The following is a 19,264-nucleotide window of genomic DNA, read 5'->3' as shown; positions in this document are numbered from 1 at the left end:
ATTTTGTTTTCATGTAGTTTAAATTTAATCTAAATTTAGATTTAATGTTGTTCGTCTTTGTATATTGTAAATCTGGATTACTTATTTCCTTAATTAATGCCGTTACAACCAATAATTAGTACAAAATAAAAGTATAATTAAGTACCTCCTATACCTACTTACTAATTTTAAAATGCGAAAATCCGTCTGTCTGCTACCACAGCTAAATGGATGAACCGATTTTTATGAACTTTGTTATGTAAATAAATTGTACCTCGGATCAAAACATGGGCTACTTTTCTCCCAAAAAACCCCATCCTGCTCGGATTTCTGAAAGACAATTTCACGCAAACGAAGACGGGGTCCGCTACATGTACAATACAAAATGAAACAAGTTTTTTTACTTACTTTATTTACCTTTGAATTCACAATTCCGTATTACTTACTAATTTAAAAATGCGAAAGTCCGTCTGTTTTCCCTTTTCATGGCTAAATCGCCGAACCGATTTTGATGAACTTTGTTATGGAGACCTTGGACCAGAAATTTAGGTACTTTTTTTGAAAACCCATGCTGCCCGCGGGATTTCTGAAAGACGGCATCCGCTACATATTACAATAGAAAATGTAACAAGTTTCTATACTTACTTTCTTCACAATGTACTCCTAAATGCGCCCAAGGGTTCTTACAGATGCACTCGTACGTCGACCATAACTCCTTACAAGTGGCTCTATTCTGACAAGGGTTGGGCACGCACGACGGCTTGCAGTCCTTTATGATTTCCGACAAATGGACCGACATGTAACTGTATATATCGAGGATCTCACCATTCACCACTAGACCGCGGAAACAACCGATCAAACCTTGGTGCACTGCGGATTTTTTAAGATGTTCTCTGAAATTTAAGGATTTTTTGGTTAAGGATATTATAAAAAACTGGCAGGTGCCCCGCAGTTTCACTCTTACAGCTCCCGTTTCCGTGGGAAATATAGCTTAAGACTCTCAGAAATAATGTGACTTTGCACATTTTTTAACACTTTTTTTAAATCTTTGTACATTATGAGTGTTTTATTCTTTGTTAAAGTAAAATAATGTATAAAAAAGTAAAAAACCATAAAAAATCTAGAAATAATAATAGAAATAATAATAAAAAATTTAAATTTTATGCAATAGTCGGGCAACCATCGCTCGTTCTGATTTCAATATTTTATTGAAAATTACTTGTGAAAATCAGAACGAGCGATGATTGCCCGACTTAATTGCCCGATTTAATAGTGATAATTAAAGTTGAAAACTTAAAATTAATGTTAAGAGGATTCTAAAAGAGGGTTCGAGAAGAGCTCACAACAAACGATAGCCAAGGCTTATTTTTAAACCACCATTTTACAAATTTATGTAGAGTTAATGGCATAATCCTACAGTGCTGTTCAATTACTAATTTACCTCATTTTTTTTTTCTTTAAAATATTAGTACAGATAAAATCAATACTATTGAACAAATACTCACGCGGTAGCGCCTCCAATAAACATAGACCCTTCAAATGGCCCGAACTCCTCTTCTTGCAAGAGATTCAGCATCTGATATTCTGTGTTTAACATGAAACGTACGTGGTAGAAGTTGTAGTCTATCCAAATCTTGTGCCATTCGCCACCATTGAGTTTCCTTTTGGAGTTAATCACTAATTTTCTTGTAGTTCCAGTGTTGAGTGTGAAATTGAATGTGAGCTCATGTTCTGGGAAAAGTTAAATAAATAAGATTGATATAAGTTGCTTGATTGATATTGCGTTGGTCGTTAGTCCGTTGTACTATACGCATGTCAATTTTTATTATCATTAGGTAAACATCATCATCATAATAATTATCAACCCATATTCGGCTCACTGCTGAGCACGAGTCTCCTCTCAGAATGAGAGTGGTTAGGCCAATAGTCCACCTCGCTGGCTATGTATGTGTTGAAGTCTGGCACGATTGCTAGACTTCACACACATAGAGAATTATGAAAATTCTCAGATACCTATGCACTATTTTCTCACGATGTTTTTGTTTCACCGTTCGAAAAACGTGAAATTTAATTTAAAAAAAAAATTGCCTGCCTCGGATCCGATTCGACCCCACACCCTCCGGAATCGGAGGCAGAAGTCATATCCAGTGGGCTATCACAGCTCATTATTATTTAGTATATACTCTGGCATATTATTATTTAGCATATACTAATAAAGTTACACATACTCGGATGGAAGCTATAGTGGTGTCTGTGCATATGCAGCCTGAACGTATAATATAACATATTTCCCAGTAAGGCTAACCACTTCTTTTTGGACGGATCATGTAGAAAGATGACGGGTTCAAAGAAAGTCGGATATTACATCTCAGTAGCAGCTTGGAGAAAGGGAGTTGGTTTTCTGGAAAACTCCCGTGAATTGCACAGCATGTCTAATTGTTTAAGCATCATTTACCGCATTGGAGGTAGGCTTAAATTTCAAAGCCCTTCCTTCTTTCATTCTTTCTTTCATTAAATATCTCTCCTGTATGAAAAAAAGGCAAAGAAAGCATAGGGCAGAAGAAAGGCAAATGTAAAGGGAAAAGGCAAGGCAAGGCCGCGGCATGTGCGGACAACGTATAGTTTTCACTTAGAAATATCTGGTTTCTCTCTAAATATTATCAACAATATCCGATGATAAAGTTGATAACAATAGTCCATCTGCTCTATAGATGAAACTTTCACTGATCGATTTTATTACACGTACAAAATCATTGACTGATAATCGTGATAGTTCGATGACAGAGATCGATCAATGACAATTCGTTGAGATGTCTGAGATTGTAAAAAATAATTGTATATTGATCATGATTGCAGATAAAATTATACTTCGTAACGTAGATCAATAAATTGATATGCTATTTATTAAGTTAATAATTAAGTTTTTCTAAATACGGCTACTGATACGCAATGGCATACTTTTCTCACGATTGCTGATAAAATTATAGTTTTTATATTATTATCAATATTTATTTTTAATTTTTTTTTATTCAGTTGGTGCTTATTTTCAATACAACAGACAAATAGAGAAAAACTCACAAGTTAAGTAACAGCAAGGTAATCATAAAAATATACAATTTCGGTATTTACACGGAAAGTTTTTATAGTTCACAACCTGCGTCGGAACTCTTCAAAACTTACTCTGATTTATGCCATATTCACAGTTGCTATTAAAAACAATTGAATAATTTTTATTTCATTTAGAAATTTATAGTTTTTGTGTGGAAAAATCATTATTCTGAAATCTGACACCATAACTAGATAATATTTCAATGTGGCCAGTGGGTTAGAACGACAATTTTATATTTTAAACCCCTGTAAATAAACAGGGGTTTAAAATATAAAATTTATGGAACATGATGTAAAGCGTAGTATAGTGTTGTGTGATGTTAGACATAATGAAAATAAGTCATAAAATATCCAAGAGGACTTACCACTCGTCAAAGCAACCATAAACGAAGGGTAATTAGGTCTTATAGGGGGTTGAAACAGCAATATAGCGCTGGTCCCAGTAGTACGAAAGCTGAATGCAATATCGCCTTTACGCCAACCTGGCACTTCGATATACGATTGAGATGTTGTGAACGTTACTACGTAGCGTTGAGTGTCTGAATGGAAAGAATATTAGTATCAGAAAGATTTAAACTACTTGTAACAGGGAAACCTCATAGCTTTAATCTACGTACGATGGCTATTAAAAGAGGTAAAGTTTAATAGTAGTAGTAAATATTTGTATATACCAATAGTAAGCTACGTTATTTGTGAGTGTCAAAGACTATATCCGGATCCCCGTATCCCACAGGAACCTTAACCGCGCGCGTGTATCGATGATACCAAATGAAAGTGAACGAAAGGTCGACATTTACTCGTACCTACTACTAGACCAATTTGCCAGAGAATCGAATCCAGGAATTGCTCATTAGATTCAAAATATTCCCTACTGTGTCAAATTATTTATTAAAAAAAAGACTCATCTAATATTTAGGATACGCAAAATAAAGATGATTTACGAACATAAGGCCGCTGCATATATGACGAGTGCATACTATGAGTAGCCCATTTGCCTTAAAGAATGGTAAAATAGGACTATAATAACAGCAATCAAAATAAATATTACTTACTAGTTTCAACACATTCCAACGGCCCCAAAGTAATTCGACCCTGAGCTTCTTCAGTCAAGTCTTTCTGTTGTAAAAAGAACATCTCTGTGATTCCCAAACTTCTGGGATCTGTCAAAGTTCCCTCATCCGATAGCCATTTGTTCTCGTTTGCATCACAGTTACACGACTGAGTGGGATTGACACACGTCGTATTTACTCCACATGGACAGTAGCCTCTAGAATGATTATTATTATTACTTACTATTTTATAAATACTACACTAGGTGGACCGAAGACATCAGGCGGGTTGCAGGGAGCCGCTGGATGCTGGCGGCTCGAGACCGTTTTGTTTGGAAGTTCATGCAAGAGGCCTATGTCCAGCAGTGGACGTCCATCGGCTGATAATGATGATGATGATGATTTTATAAATAAATAAATTATGCTTTCTTTCTTTAGGCTAAGAAAAGGTCTAATTTTTCCTTGGAATTAAAACTACCACGGAGCTCCAATGGGATTTAGATAGCTTGGCGTAATACATTAATCATTATTAAATCGTATTTTATTCAAGTCTTATTATTTAGTCCCTTAGTTATGAAGGGAACCAATGACTCAACTGCCAACTGCTAATTCTCGAAATTAAGAAAACTCAATATTTTTATAGACTAATCCAGGATTCGAACCCATTCTCCGCATGATCCGCAGACACTAACCACTGGAACACTTAAAATTGGACAGTTAAAATAGCGAGAGAATTTTTTTATCAAGATTTAATTAGGTAATTAATCAATTTGCTCTTGCTTTGCGTAAATTATTTAAAAGTATTGTGTAATTCAACAAGTTACAGTTGTTGGTTGTAAATAAAATAATGTTTTTTATTTATTTAGTTTTTTTTTGTATCTTGTTAGTAACTTATTTTGCTTTAAACATTATATAATTTTTAAAGTTGAGTAACTTAAAATTGAAAGAGCGAAAATAATAAAAGTTTAATTATATAATTTAGTTGATACATTAAAGCCTTAATTTATTGTGTGCGATAAATTTCAATAAAGGTCCGATTAAATTCGAAAGTCATTTACTAAAACGGTCGGTCAAGGTTGAAATGAATGTGCAAAAAGGAGTAATCGAGGGAACAGCGAACGTAATGTATTGCGGTTACGGATCCCACGGCAATCTGTTAAACAGCAACCCTTAGAGAGGTCAGTAGGTACCATTATTATAGCGGTTTAAAACGCCCTTAATCTGGCAAGGGTTCTAATATCTTTGACAGCTTCAACGGTTTTTACTATCTAAATCATGAAAATATTTTTTAAAAAGTAAAATGTTTTTTGAGTTTTTTGAGTTTTATTTCTTTTTTTTATTTTTGAAATTGATGAGTTTACACCTACGTGCCCTAAAGAGCGTCGTTAATATCTGGATAGTGAGTCTGGATAGAGTATAGTATATTACAGAGACATACATATTATAAAAGCATACAAAAAAATTGCATTTGAACAGCGTAATGAGTCTGAAATCTGAATCCTTCTACAGTAAAAAGAAAATACTAATAAAGTTCGTACGTTCAACTCTCCAGGTCTCAGGATCTCGAATCTTCCCCAATAACACTAATTATTTCCTTAATAATTAGCGGGAAGTTAGAGGCTATAACTAAGTAATTTACCTTTTGACATTTCCAATATAATCCACAGTGTTGTTAGAAGATGATATAAACCACGTGGCACTGTGTAACTCCAATGGCGCCATATTGCAATCGTACTTCATGTATTGGCGACAAAACAACGAATGCGATATCAACTCCTGTAGCATTTCCGCTGTGAACTCGCGATACTTGATCTTGAAGCTAAAGTCCTGGCCAAGGGCAGATCTGACGTCCTGAGTTTATGAAAGGAAACTTTTAATAAATAAAATACATCTTTTACTATTGACGCACTTTGCTTTTAACATTTTTATTTATAACAAGTGGATGCCCGTTTGTTTGCCTGCGTTGTATTTTATTTTACTGAATAAGCTTTTATACTTTCAACCCCTATTTAGCCCCTAAAATGGATAATTTTAAGGTTACCGGGCATACTGTGATATTCGTCTTTATGCGGTGTACCAAAATCTGTACTGATGAATACTCGCTTTGTATTTTAACATACATTACATTTCGAAACTCTGAATCCACCTCTAGGGGGTGAATTATCAAAATTTTTAAACCACAAACTAAAATGTCAGTCCATAAACAACGATTTTATACAAACTTTCATACCAATTTCACCCCATTTAACTTTTATTTTCATGACAAAAGCTATTAATATGTTATTATTTTATGTACCTTTCTAAAAAGGAATCGGTGGTTCAAATGATTGATAAATTTTTGCCTCGGGCCTGTGTCTATTACTTCTAAGTTCTAGATATCTTTATTTATGTTAAAAAACATTAGTTTTGGTACACCGTGACTAATTTAGACACAGACAAACTGTGGAATTATTTTCACATTTATTATTTATGGATATCAAGACCCTTATAGTAGACTTATACACTCTTATAGTAGAGTAGGTATATACCTGTATCTGCAGCGCTAGTTACATGCTCACTTGCTTACTTGAGTTACTTGTAGATATTTCTATTTGGTCTTGTTAGTAACAAGAGTTTTAAGACCTTAAATGTGACATATTTATTTAATATTTTTTAAATTGAATACCAGCTGAGAAACATTTTCACATTTATAACAGCATGGATATCAAGACCTTACAGTTTTACCTATACCTGCAGCGCTAGTTAGAGGCTTACTTGCTAACTTACTTGAGTTACTTGTAGATACTTGGGCTTGTTTAACTGGCATTGAGGTATTTTATTTCGAATTAAGGCCTTAAATGTGACACGTTATTTAATCATTTTTAAATTGAATACCTGTTCTGCGTCTTTATCAGTCGACATCATTATATTTTAATATTGAAGGCTAAGGCAACAAAAATATGATAACAATAGAACACAATCCGAAGACATGCCTTGTTTCCCACCTATTAGTATTGTGTATCACCTCGTATTATGCATTATCATAGTTTTAGAACCGTGCAGCTAAAGTGCCTATTGTCATTGCTAACTTGTACCACGAATCGGAAGGTTTCGCTTTATTTTTAATTCTAATTGCTGCGAGATTTCGTAATAAAAACATCCGGACCAAGCGCTGCTAAATGATAAGTAAAATAAAGAACAAAAAGGTTTTGCTGACAAAAAGTTTCAGTTGCACAAAATGAACCGCGATTGTATACTTCAAAACAAATGAATGAAGTAAATGATGTATTCAATTTATTTAAAACATTTAATATATTTATATTATACAATATTTTAGAGTAGCCTACGAATGATGCATGTTTAAATATAGTCCATATCCAGAATTGCTAAGTTAACTATTCTGTTTTTCTAATTATTCGATTTCATCTTAATATTGAGTAAACTAATTTAAAATAACATTTAATCTAAACGCTTAAAATACCAAAAGCTAAGTAAATTGAAGACCATTGGGCATTTGCGTGTATTAGAAATAAGCCACCGAATAAGAAACCTCATTATATCTTGAAATGAATTAAGAGCACGCAGCGCGTCGGTACGTTATGGATAAAATTCGAAGCGCAAACGAGATGCGGAATTATGACTTTCACGTGAGTGAAAAGCACGGAGCGATTGACGCGAGACGCAAATTTTATGACATGAGCGCCAAAACCATTTTTACCTAATGGCAAGTAAATTAAACAACATAACGAAAAACAAAATGGCCATATTCAAGATATATATCAAATTTTCTATACAAAACAAAAATTTAAGAAAATAAGTTTGCTTTTCCTGAGATTGAAAGCAAAATGTGAGCAAAACATGTATTTTAAAAAAAAATAAACTATCGAGAAAAGTTTTACAAATTGTGTATTTTGTACAGTCATAACGAAGCTAACATTTTGAAATATCATTTACCCAAATATCAGGCTCCTAACTTTTCCAGAATCTGAGATCCAGAACCATTTGTAACCACCAAATTACATATTGCACACTCTTAAAATCGTTGGCAAGTACCATCTCGTTTTCAAGATTTTAGTTCAATTATTATCGTTTTGATTATATAAGTAATTTAAATGCTTAGTTATATAGGTTCTTTAATCTCTGATAGTATTAAAATGAGAAATCCTTACCACTTGACTGGGCAGATTATGCTCAACAACAGTGGTAGAGGAGTCAGCTTCAATCTGAAATTCACATTTGACGTGTGCTGGTGGGAACTTGCCGTTGCCATCAATGTCTATGAGGTAAACATCGTTTCTCGTGTACCCTAGAAGTGCCAACTCTTCACATGTTTTCCTGAAGGTTGCGAAATGACAATTTTCACCGATGTAACCTGAAAATATAATGACGCCTTTGAATATTGCTGTTTTTTATGTTTTATTGGAATGTATATTTTGTCTTGTCCTTTTAAAAATACTACTTTGTTGATTCATTGATAAATATACTTTAATATAGATATACTTTAATAGTTATTGACTATTGATGTAATAATAGACGCACTAAACGTATATACAAATGAAAAGTAACTACAATTTAGTGGGTTAAGATATGTAAGAAATATGTTACATTAAATATTCAACATTTAAATTAAAAGCAATAACATTGCATATAGATGAAGTTAGCGTCAAATTCCATAATTATTTTATTTCGTAAAATGGAATAAACAATATTTACAAATATATTGAAAATAACAATTTTTTTTATTACTATAATAATTAGATTGACCTGTTTGTTCACAGTTGCATATAACTCTATCCTCTCTAATAGAGCATATTCCACCGTGTTCACAAGTGTTTGGTCTTGTACAAGGGTCCACGTATCTACAGTCGTCTATTGCTACTTCACCCACTACTCGTTCTGTGTTTATGACGAACCTGAAATATAAAACTACCTTCACAATTGTCTTTTTCTTTCGAACAAGTCACTGTTTACATTAACGGCCAGTTTCTTCATCGCAAGTAACAGTCAAAGTAACGTCATAAATCAAAGGTCTTATTCACTGAAAAATAAAGTCTTCTTTACTACTTACTACTTTTACTGTTACTTAGCTTTACATGAAGAAACTGGCTGTTAATAAGTAAAAGAGACTTTAAGGCTTCTTACATTAAAAGGATAAAACGGAATTCTTATAAGTTTCCAATGTCAATGTTCTTCAACTCAGTTTTCGATAGCAATGTTTGCTGTGCTTTTATACTTTATAAAGTTCAATAATATTATCATTTATAATTATATAATTTATTTTCAATAAACATTACATATTATCCTACAAATATGTCGTAACAATGTTAGTTAATTTTCTTCAAATTCGTACGAAACTGTCTCTTCTGAGTCCATCTTGACCTATTTCTAACAAGCTATTCAAACCTTTCTATTTCAAACATAACAAGCAAAAAATAATAGAAAAAAAATTTCGTCTACTAAAACTCTCCCAATCCATCTAAAGAAGTTATAGGTAGGTTCTTCAATAATATTATCTTCAAATTTACACAAATATTCATTAAATCAAATAAATAACGAAAGTTTTTCCTAAATTTAGTTTTCCTTATTGTCTAAACAAAAATAAATTGTCGTTAGAATCGTTGAGCTCACCTCGGTTCGATCAGAAGGCCATTGATTTTAATATTCCTCATACAACCAATCAGACCCAAGTTAGCTGATTTTAATCCACTACCAATTACTATCTTGTCCTGCAGCTGAAAGTCAAGCCCTGTACAAGTATAACAAATAAATTATTTCCTTTTAATTGTTTAGAATGTCTCTTGTATTGCTGAAGGTTAGTCTGATACCTGTTAATGTATTTTCAATCATAATTATTATCATTTACATTATATCTTAATTAAACAACTATATTGGTTTCTTATTGGGCAACTGCTATAAAGCAATGCTCAAAAGACCTTTTTTTCTGACAAATCTTTCTAATCAGAAGACTTTAGGTCTTCTGATTAGAAAGAGTTGTCAAGTTACACGTAAATTCTTTCTACAAACGCTAACCTTCGAAAACTAAAAAATGTATGGACACAGTAGATGGATATGACATTTGTTAGCGCGTTAGCGTTTGTAAAAAGAGAATTGATGAAACATGGCTGAACACACCCAGAATACATATGACATTTAAAAATTTAATCAAGCATATCGTCTTTGGATATTTAATGATTATTGTTGTTCAGTGTTCTCATAAATCATGCGCTATGAACTTTTTGTCAAGATTTTCTTTTATTACCGATTTTCATGAGTTAATAGGCTATTTATGGATTAGATTAATAAAATAATGATTATTGACTACTTTGGCTAAAAAAAGTGTGTGTTAGCTCTGACGCACGAATGGAATTTACTCTTTCAGATCGACTGTCTAAATAGGTGTATGTTGCTCCGCAGCATACACTGTGTACGTCTCAATACCTACGCCTGAAAAGTAAAAGGTGCGCAGAATAGCTTGCGCACAAAAATCGTAATGCTGTCATTCGTTCATCGAATTTTACCGCCCATATTTTTTTCATACCGCGGGCTATATATGAAAAATCGATTCTTAAACTCCAAAAATTACTAATGTTACATCTTCTTTACTCACCAAACATTTGCGCATGTTTATTATGATAGTCCACAGTTAATTTGATCCGACCTTTTCTATAATCTAACTCGACGTTGTGCCAGTCATTGCTTACGTTAAACTTAACCGATTTCAATACTGTTACATTCTTGCCAACATCCGGTACTAGTTCGAATCTTATTTCCTCTTTTACCATTCTTACCTAAAATAATATAGATTTTATTATTTTCAGAATAAAGTTAAGTTTCTAAAATATTGTCTTCTTTGACCTAGTTGTTAAATCAAGATTAAGGTAACCTATTTATATCGGCATTTCACTCAGCTTATTGTATTGTTAATTATATATAGTTGAATAAGAGCTAAAATTATATTTGGTAGATTTATTCTATTTTCGGAATATCGTTTGGTTTGGATGAAATGTCAAACGTGTCTCAATGTAAAGTAAAGGATCATCAGCACAAAGGCATTGTTAAATTATTTAAAGTGATACAGGGAAAGACGTGAGACATCAAAAACCTTTTCTCAGCCTAGCTATTGCTTAGCAGCAACAGTTTTTAGATAACTTACAGATGATGATTTTAGAAATGTCTTTCTGTTTTGCTGATGTTCCTTCAGTTTCAATCAAAGCCAAACTATTAATCAAAAGTTGAATATCTACATATGAGTATAAACTCATCATTCGTTATAGAGAATCAAATAAGTTCTCGAAATAAAATACTAAAATGTAAGCAATTCCTAAAAGAGTCAATTATGTTATCGCTAAATAATATCTATTTAAAGACAGGTAGTCTTACCTCCCAGTAGCCTTGTCCCGATGTGATCTGACTGTAAGCCAAAACCGCCATATTCTTACTGGTTTTAAAGTCGAAAATCAAATTGATACTATTGCTCTGATTCAAAGGCCACCATATATGAGACGTGGCGAAAGGATAAGTTATAGGTATCACTTCTATATCGATCTCTTCGAACTCAGGATCCAATACACCTATGTAGTGGACTTTAGGGTTATTTTGCTTCAATTCATAAAGTATAGACACATCGTTATAGTAAACATACTTGAGATTCCCCGCGAAGTTGTTGAACGATTTGAGACCTTTCATTTTGTGTAGATCTGGTCCACCGCATATATAAATTTCAGGGTCAATACACACATATTTAGCATCACCTGGCACTTCGTAAGTTGCTCTGATGTCATCTAGATATACATATACTGTGTTTTCTTGTAAAATCACAGTAATGTTATGCCATCGGTTATTATTAACTTTATTTCCTAAATAATCTTCTACGGCTCCATCACCCAAGTCGATTTGTATGGCGACTCTTTCTTGGTGTATCGATAGAGCAATATAATGGTGTTTGTCATCTATTTGTCCGCTCGCATAATATAGTGCGGAATCGTCGAAACGAGTCTGAAAGTAATTTATTGCTTCTCGTTTAAGCCTTTTAATGCGTGACATTAAAATTGTGGGTCTATATTTTATACAGCCTGTTTACTTGTATTTTTGTGACATATATTTTTTTATATTGTGTTTTGAAGAAGGTCATGATTTTTATTTTGATGTATTCGTTGTATAATAGTAACCCATTTTAGGCTCACTGTGAGCATGAGTCTCCTCTCAGAATGAGAGGGAACTCATGAATAAAGGAGAGGGTTGTATATACTGCTTCGTTGATCTAGTTAATCATAGGCTAACCATAGCCTATACGGCTTCAGGTAATGAGAAACCAGAACAGACTCGATTAAGCATTCTTTCTTCTAAGAAATTGTCAATTTGGTAATGTTATACCCCCGTTAAATGTAGAGTGTGACGCACGGTATGCCGTCAGACTCAGTCATTACCATCAGTTTCATCTGATAGTGATCGTTAAAGTTTCAAACACCTTTGGTTGGCCTGAGTTGCAATACTAAAGGTACTAGGACTAGTCTAGATAATGATAATGGTTTATAGATTGAATACGATAGTTTTAAATTACAATTGGTTAGGACTGTTCCTATTAAAAGTAGTTTCTTACAAATGGTTCTTAGGTTGTGGACTAAGAACTGAAAGTTCTACCCCAGTCGTCGGTTAAGTGTACAAGCTATGAGCTTAAATGGCATGGAACGAGATGCGCTTGTGGCAATGGAGGGGAAAGTAAATAAAAGAATATATACCTTAAAATGCAAGCTCACTCTAGTACTAGTGGAGTGAACGCGATCCTTCCAATCGTATACGCGATAAGAAACGTAGCTCGAACCTCGTAGAGTAAGTATTGTTGCGGCTAGCAAGGGAAAATTATAATAAATAAATCAAGAAAGTAAAACAATATATAAATTAATCATAAAAAAAAACAAAAACTTAAAAACAAAGTTAATATAACAGACTTTTTGGTAGAAAATGTCTCTAATTAAAATAGTATTTATGAATTAATGAACTAGACAAAGATAGATTTCAAAGTGTTTAACCGACTGCTAAATCTAAAATTATAAGGTACACAGTAACTAATAGAGTTTCTTGATCTATAACGAAAGCTAACCAAGACACAAGAAAAAGGTATAATGGTAATAATATACACACTTACTATAGACATCACATAACTGTTCTTCATATAAAGTCCCAAAACAATCGCATCTGTATCCATTATACTCATTAATACATCTAGAACCTTCAAAACAAAGGTTTTCCATTGTCCGACATTTATTAATACAGCCTTCTTTAACGTTTTCATGTTTGGTAGCAATAAGTGGTACGATTGGTAGGAGATCTGACGCCGCTTTGCCTGAACTTAGTACCATATCACTGATGCAGCCGACGAATGATTCTATTATGTATTTCACACCGTGTAGTTTTTCTTCAGAACTGAGACCTTTGTTGATTATAATAATAATAATAATAATAAATCTTTATTTCAGATAATAAAATCCATAAATTACATTCAATTGATTAAATTTTAATATCCTATTGTTAGTAATATTAGTAGTTATAGGTACTTGAAAAAACTAAATTAAAATATGTTAGTGTGTTAGTAATGACAGTATCTACCATTTATGAAGCACCGTGAGTGCATATGCAAGTGCACCCAGTGCTTCATAAATGGATTACCACCATTTTCCACCAGCGTTTTTAATATGCTGTTGGAGCTCTCGCGCATTCTGTGCATTATAGATATATTGTCTTTTAGTATTGTTGTCTACAGACAAGGGCTTACTTAGATTAGACTAAACTTGATATAACATCATCATCATCATTATCAACCCATATTCGGCTCACTGCTGAGCTCGAGTCTCCTCTCAGAATGAGAGGGGTTAGGCCAATAGTCCACCACGCTGGCCACGGATTGGTAGACTTCACACACGCAGAGAATTAAGAAAATTCTCTGGTATGCAGGTTTCCTCACGATGTTTTTCCTTCACCGTTTGAGACACGTGATATTTAATTTCTTAAAATGCACACAACTGAAAAGTTGGAGGTGCATGCCCCGGACCGAATTCGAACCCACACCCTCCGGAATCGGAGGCAGAGGTCATATCCACTGGGTTATCGCGGCTCTCTGACACAACAACAAAATTAGGCAAATAGGCAAAAAATTATTTAGAGATCAATTTTCAGCAAAAAAGTTAGTATCTTACAAACTTTTTTTAGAATTTGAATTTGTTATAATCTATCCAGAAGAGTGATAGACGTTGGGGTCTCAAGGTGCTGGAATGGCGACCCCGCACCTTAAAGCTATCGATCCCCCACTAGGTGGACCAAGGACATCATGCGGGTTGCAGGGAGCCGATGGATGTTGGCAGCTTTAGAGAGTTTTGTTTGGAAGTCCATGCAATAGGCCTATGTCCAGCAGTTAATGATAATGATGAATAATCCATACTAGTAGAAATATTAAACTTACCACCAATAAGAATGACTGATGTTAAATTATCCGTTATACCGTAATTAGTATCAAAACTCAAGCCCTAAAAATAAAATGTATATAAGGTTATGATTGTAATTGTATAACGCATCTTTATGATATATTCATATTTAGTAAAATAGCAGTTATTGGGCGAAAACACTAATAGATTATCGTAATTGTAGGAATATTTTCCTTTACCTTTAAGTAAACTTCTTCTTTTAATTGATCGACTTTAGCTATGAGCCTGGCTCCATGGACGTCTATAGTAACTACTACACTATGCCACTGGTCTCTGTTCAAAGCTCTACCCACTGTTACAGAAGTAAGATGTTTTCCAAACACGTGGACAACTGTAATATTAAACAATTTACTGAACTTTAGTTTTAATGCCCCATTAAAATGAAATGTAATTCTATATTTCAAACTAGCAGGCCTAGACACTTGCAGTCTGACTAATGGCTTAGAATTTTACATGAATTTATGATATCTTTTATTTCGAAATATTGGGTACCTATATCCTAAAACGCAGTACCATCTATAAGTTCTAACTGTGACTAAATTATACAAGATCCGTTAAAATGTACAAACAAAACATCAAAAATTGGGGACGGATACGATATCCTAAAACACAATACCATCTATCAGTTATATTGTAATTAAATCATACAAGATCTATTAGAATGCGCAAATAAAAACATTAAATATTCGGGACAGATAGGATATCCTAAAACGCGATACCGTCTATCAGTTCTAATTGTGATTAAATCCTACAAGATCCATTAAAATGTAGAAATAAAAAGTTTTGTTAATATCAGTAAAGCTTAAACATATACATAAAATTGAGATTCTATGTAAAAATGTCATCTGGTGCTTACTGGTGGATATCACACACAAGGTAAATGACGTTTAGTCAAATGTTTGATGTTTATTTTAATAGGTTGATAATAAAGACCGAAATAGTATATAGGCCAGCTGATTTCTATTTTATAGGTTATTAAAAAATCTCCCATACTTGTGTTTTAGAATACTCTACTGCCACTAGCTATTGTAGGAATTATTGTAGGGGTACCAAAGAAGATAATGTCTTCAATCGAAAATGCATGTGTAATTTCAATGACATAATGAATGCTTAATACAACCAGAATATAACGTATAACTTTCGAAATGGTTATTCAGCTGTCAGTTGTTATTATTTTTTTTTACCTTTAAGTTCGCCCTTCTCCACGATGACGTACAAAGCATAAGGCTGCATTTTAAAAACTGGATTCTTAACGTTGTGATACACTAGAAGACCATGAGGGAGTCGTGTTCGAAACTTGAACGATATTTCTCTGCATAATCTGTAATCAAAATTATATTTTGCTCTAGCATACGAGAACTACTTATTATCTACGTATTGTTATTCTTTTTAACTTACTATTTTACGATTTTAAATGAAATTCTAAAACAATTGCCTAAGTGAGATAAAATTATTTACTCAAAGTCATGAAAGATATCAGTGTAAAGAATTTTTAACTTGATACATTATGTTTAAGTGACTTGACTAAATCATCATCATCATTATTTACCCATATTCGGCTCACTGCTGAGCTCGAGTCTCCTCTCACAATGAGAGGGGTTAGGCCAATAGTCCACCAGGCTGGCCCAATGCGGATTGGCAGATTTCACACACGCAGAGAATTCTGAAAACTTCTCTGGTATGCAGGTTTTCTTCTGGATTATTAAAATGCACACAACTGAAAAATTGGAGTTGCATGTCCCGGACCGGATTCGAACCCACACTCTACGGAATCGGAGGCAGAGGTCATATCCACTGGGCTGTCACTGCTCAATTTGACTAAATCCATTATGTATATTTTAAGCTATTATTAAACAGTCAAAATAGCTTCACCTGTGAACTTGTCTACTATTTTTCTAACAAAAATATTCCGTATTAAAAGCTGAATATTTAAGTGATTTCTAAAAACAGCAGCGGTTGCATTTTCGTCTACAAAATTTGCATGAAACGTTGTAGATTCAGAACAACTTTGACCAGTCTAAAACTGTTTAAAATTCAGACAACTTCTGCTAACATTTTCATATATTTGCATCTACTGACCTTAATTGAAACCTTTGGATGATATCGCCATCTAGCTGTATGAAGGTGTTGTCTTTGGCGAACATGAAGGTTTGGTGATGACCAGATTCAGCGAATGTGAGGAACCGGTCCCGGTCGCTGGGTGGTATTGGTGGAATAACTGTCGCATAGGTGGAGGTAGAAATGTTAACTGTTGTGGGGGTAGGTAATGTTGATACGGTAGGCGTTATCGTTGTTACTTGAGGAGCTGAAATTGGAAAAAAAAAATAGAACTTTATAACTTTTATTCATTTTGACAGTTCATCATCATCAGCCGATGGACATCCACTGCAGGACATAGACCTTTTGTAGGGACTTCCAAACATCACGATACTGAGCCGCCTGCATCTAGCGAATACCTGAGCCTCGTTGATGTCGTCAGTCCACCTGACGAGTTTGACTATATTGAGAGTTAGGCGTATTTTTCATCATGCATCGAAAGGCTTTTAACTTCACGATATAGGAAGCTTTTAAAATGGACCTTCAAATCTTTAAATACATTGTAATATTATTGATAATCTGGTGAGTTTTTTAGTAATCATTTATTTATTATCTTAGTCTTACAGGAACAACTTAATTTGCTAGCTTAGCAAGTACGTTCGCTCGGTACCACCAGCAACTGAGGCTTGCGTCTCCGTAAGTAAAGGTCTGGGACGTTTAGGCTCACCTGTACTAATACCTCCGCATTATACACCTTTCCTTCTAGGAGTTTAAAGATATATCATTCAAAGATATTCATCATCAGTGATGGTTGTACACTGCTAGCAGTGATGACATATGCTAAGGACTTCGAAACACCATGTCTCGAATCGTCTCCATCGAACTGCTATGTACTACTCGTTTGATAACATCGGTTTAATTAGTGGAGTCAACTGGCCACTGCGCTTTCTAGTACGCGAGTAATTTTAAAGTCTTCGGTTACTTGGTTTCAAAATAAACTATTCTTCGTTGAGTTGTTATGCAATATTGTTATTTTGTTGAACATTTTATTTTTACGAATAAACACTGCAATTTGCCGATTAACAAAACGATTTATCTACAAAGGTTATTATTATTTGGCCCAAAGGTTAAGCCTTGCTATCCAGAGGGGTAATAGCGCTAGTGTATTGGGTACCTTGCCTCTGGGTGAACAATTAGATGGTGTGTATTTGTTATAATTATTTTATTTATTATAAATTTAAATTTAATATACTGTGTAATTCTTAGTTTTAATTAATATATTCTATGATAAAGTTATTGTATCGACTGGTGAAGTCTACGCTCCGACCTACTCGTGCCCATATCCAAAACCCCGAGTCCTTTCAACTAGAACTGCAGAACCGCTTTGATTGCCTAGCAAATTGCGAAACTGTGGACGATCTGAACAACAGGTTCGTGGAAACTGTCCATTCCGTTGGGTCTAAGTTCTATAAGACCCACCGTACGAAAAGAACCAAAAAGTTCTCAGACCATACACTTAAACTCATGGAAGAGAGGCAAGAAATGAGATTGCAGTGTTCAGCAGATGCGTCAAAATACCGACAAATCAGTAGACAGATCTCTAAGTCGCAAACCAGCGACTTGCGAAACTTCAATACCGAGCGTATTAAAAATGCGATTGAAAACAATCGCGGCTCGAAAGTTTTCGCCAGAGATCTGTCTATTGGACAGAGGCAGCTGACGCGTTTGAAGACCGAGCACGGTAATCTGATTTCTTCCAAGCCCGAGTTATTAAGTGAGGTCGAGAAGTTCTATGGACAGCTATACACGACTACCCAGCAGCCTGTTGACAACTTGGCTAAAGACCCCAGAGCCAAGTTGACCCGACACTATACCGAAGATATCCCGGACGTCAGCCTATACGAGATTAGTGTGGCTCTCAAACACCTGAAGAACAATAAGGCGCCAGGTGAGGACGGAATCACAGCAGAACTCCTGAAAGCGGGTGGAAAACCGATACTTAAAGTCCTTCAGCGATTGTTCAATTCCGTCATTCACGAGGGCACGACGCCTGAGGCGTGGCATAGGAGCGTGGTGGTTCTGTTCTTCAAAAAAGGTGACAACACCTTGCTGAAGAATTACAGACCCATCTCGCTGCTGAGCCATGTTTACAAATTGTTCTCGAGAGTCATTACGAATCGTCTCGCTAATAGGTTTGACGACTTCCAGCCTCCCGAACAAGCCGGTTTCCGAAAAGGCTTTAGTACCATAGACCACATCCATACGCTGCGGCAGGTTATACAGAAGACTCACGAGTATAACCAGCCACTTTGTTTAGCGTTTGTGGACTATGAGAAAGCCTTCGATTCGGTGGAAACCTGGGCTGTGCTAAGGTCATTGCAGAGATGCCGAATTGATTACAGGTATATCCAAGCGTTGAAGTGCTTGTACGAAAACGCCACTATGTCAGTCCGTATTCAGGATCAGACTACGAGGCCAATCCAGTTGCAGCGAGGAGTGCGTCAGGGAGATGTGATCTCTCCGAAGCTATTTACCGCCGCATTGGAAGACGTCTTTAAGCTTCTGGACTGGGGCGGACTTGGCATCAACATCAATGGCGAGTACATCACTCAACTGCGGTTCGCGGATGATGTA

At 34.7% G+C, this 19,264-nt stretch overlaps 1 protein-coding gene across 1 annotated transcript in view; it reads right to left on the bottom strand.

The window, feature by feature from the left end:
* Positions 1–19,264, bottom strand: part of LOC112051477 (axotactin) — a 41,618-nt gene that overhangs the window by 12,563 nt on the left and 9,791 nt on the right. Inside the window, exons 3-18 of the mRNA XM_024090146.2 lie at positions 16,673–16,898; positions 15,778–15,914; positions 14,773–14,924; positions 14,572–14,635; positions 13,261–13,545; positions 12,854–12,960; positions 11,496–12,110; positions 10,723–10,903; positions 9,744–9,861; positions 8,880–9,028; positions 8,285–8,487; positions 5,776–5,987; positions 4,140–4,354; positions 3,453–3,626; positions 1,485–1,710; positions 625–872 (exon numbers count right to left, since the gene is read on the bottom strand). Coding sequence (XP_023945914.2) covers positions 625–872; positions 1,485–1,710; positions 3,453–3,626; positions 4,140–4,354; positions 5,776–5,987; positions 8,285–8,487; positions 8,880–9,028; positions 9,744–9,861; positions 10,723–10,903; positions 11,496–12,110; positions 12,854–12,960; positions 13,261–13,545; positions 14,572–14,635; positions 14,773–14,924; positions 15,778–15,914; positions 16,673–16,898 — 3,312 coding nt within the window. The remainder of the gene's footprint in view (positions 1–624; positions 873–1,484; positions 1,711–3,452; positions 3,627–4,139; positions 4,355–5,775; positions 5,988–8,284; positions 8,488–8,879; positions 9,029–9,743; positions 9,862–10,722; positions 10,904–11,495; positions 12,111–12,853; positions 12,961–13,260; positions 13,546–14,571; positions 14,636–14,772; positions 14,925–15,777; positions 15,915–16,672; positions 16,899–19,264) is intronic.

The sequence above is a fragment of the Bicyclus anynana genome, chromosome 15 (assembly GCF_947172395.1).
Source record: "Bicyclus anynana chromosome 15, ilBicAnyn1.1, whole genome shotgun sequence".
In the NCBI taxonomy this organism is placed as follows: Eukaryota; Metazoa; Arthropoda; class Insecta; order Lepidoptera; family Nymphalidae; genus Bicyclus; species Bicyclus anynana.
Note: the sequence above shows the minus strand (reverse complement) of the source record. Positions and strands in the feature narration are given on the sequence as shown.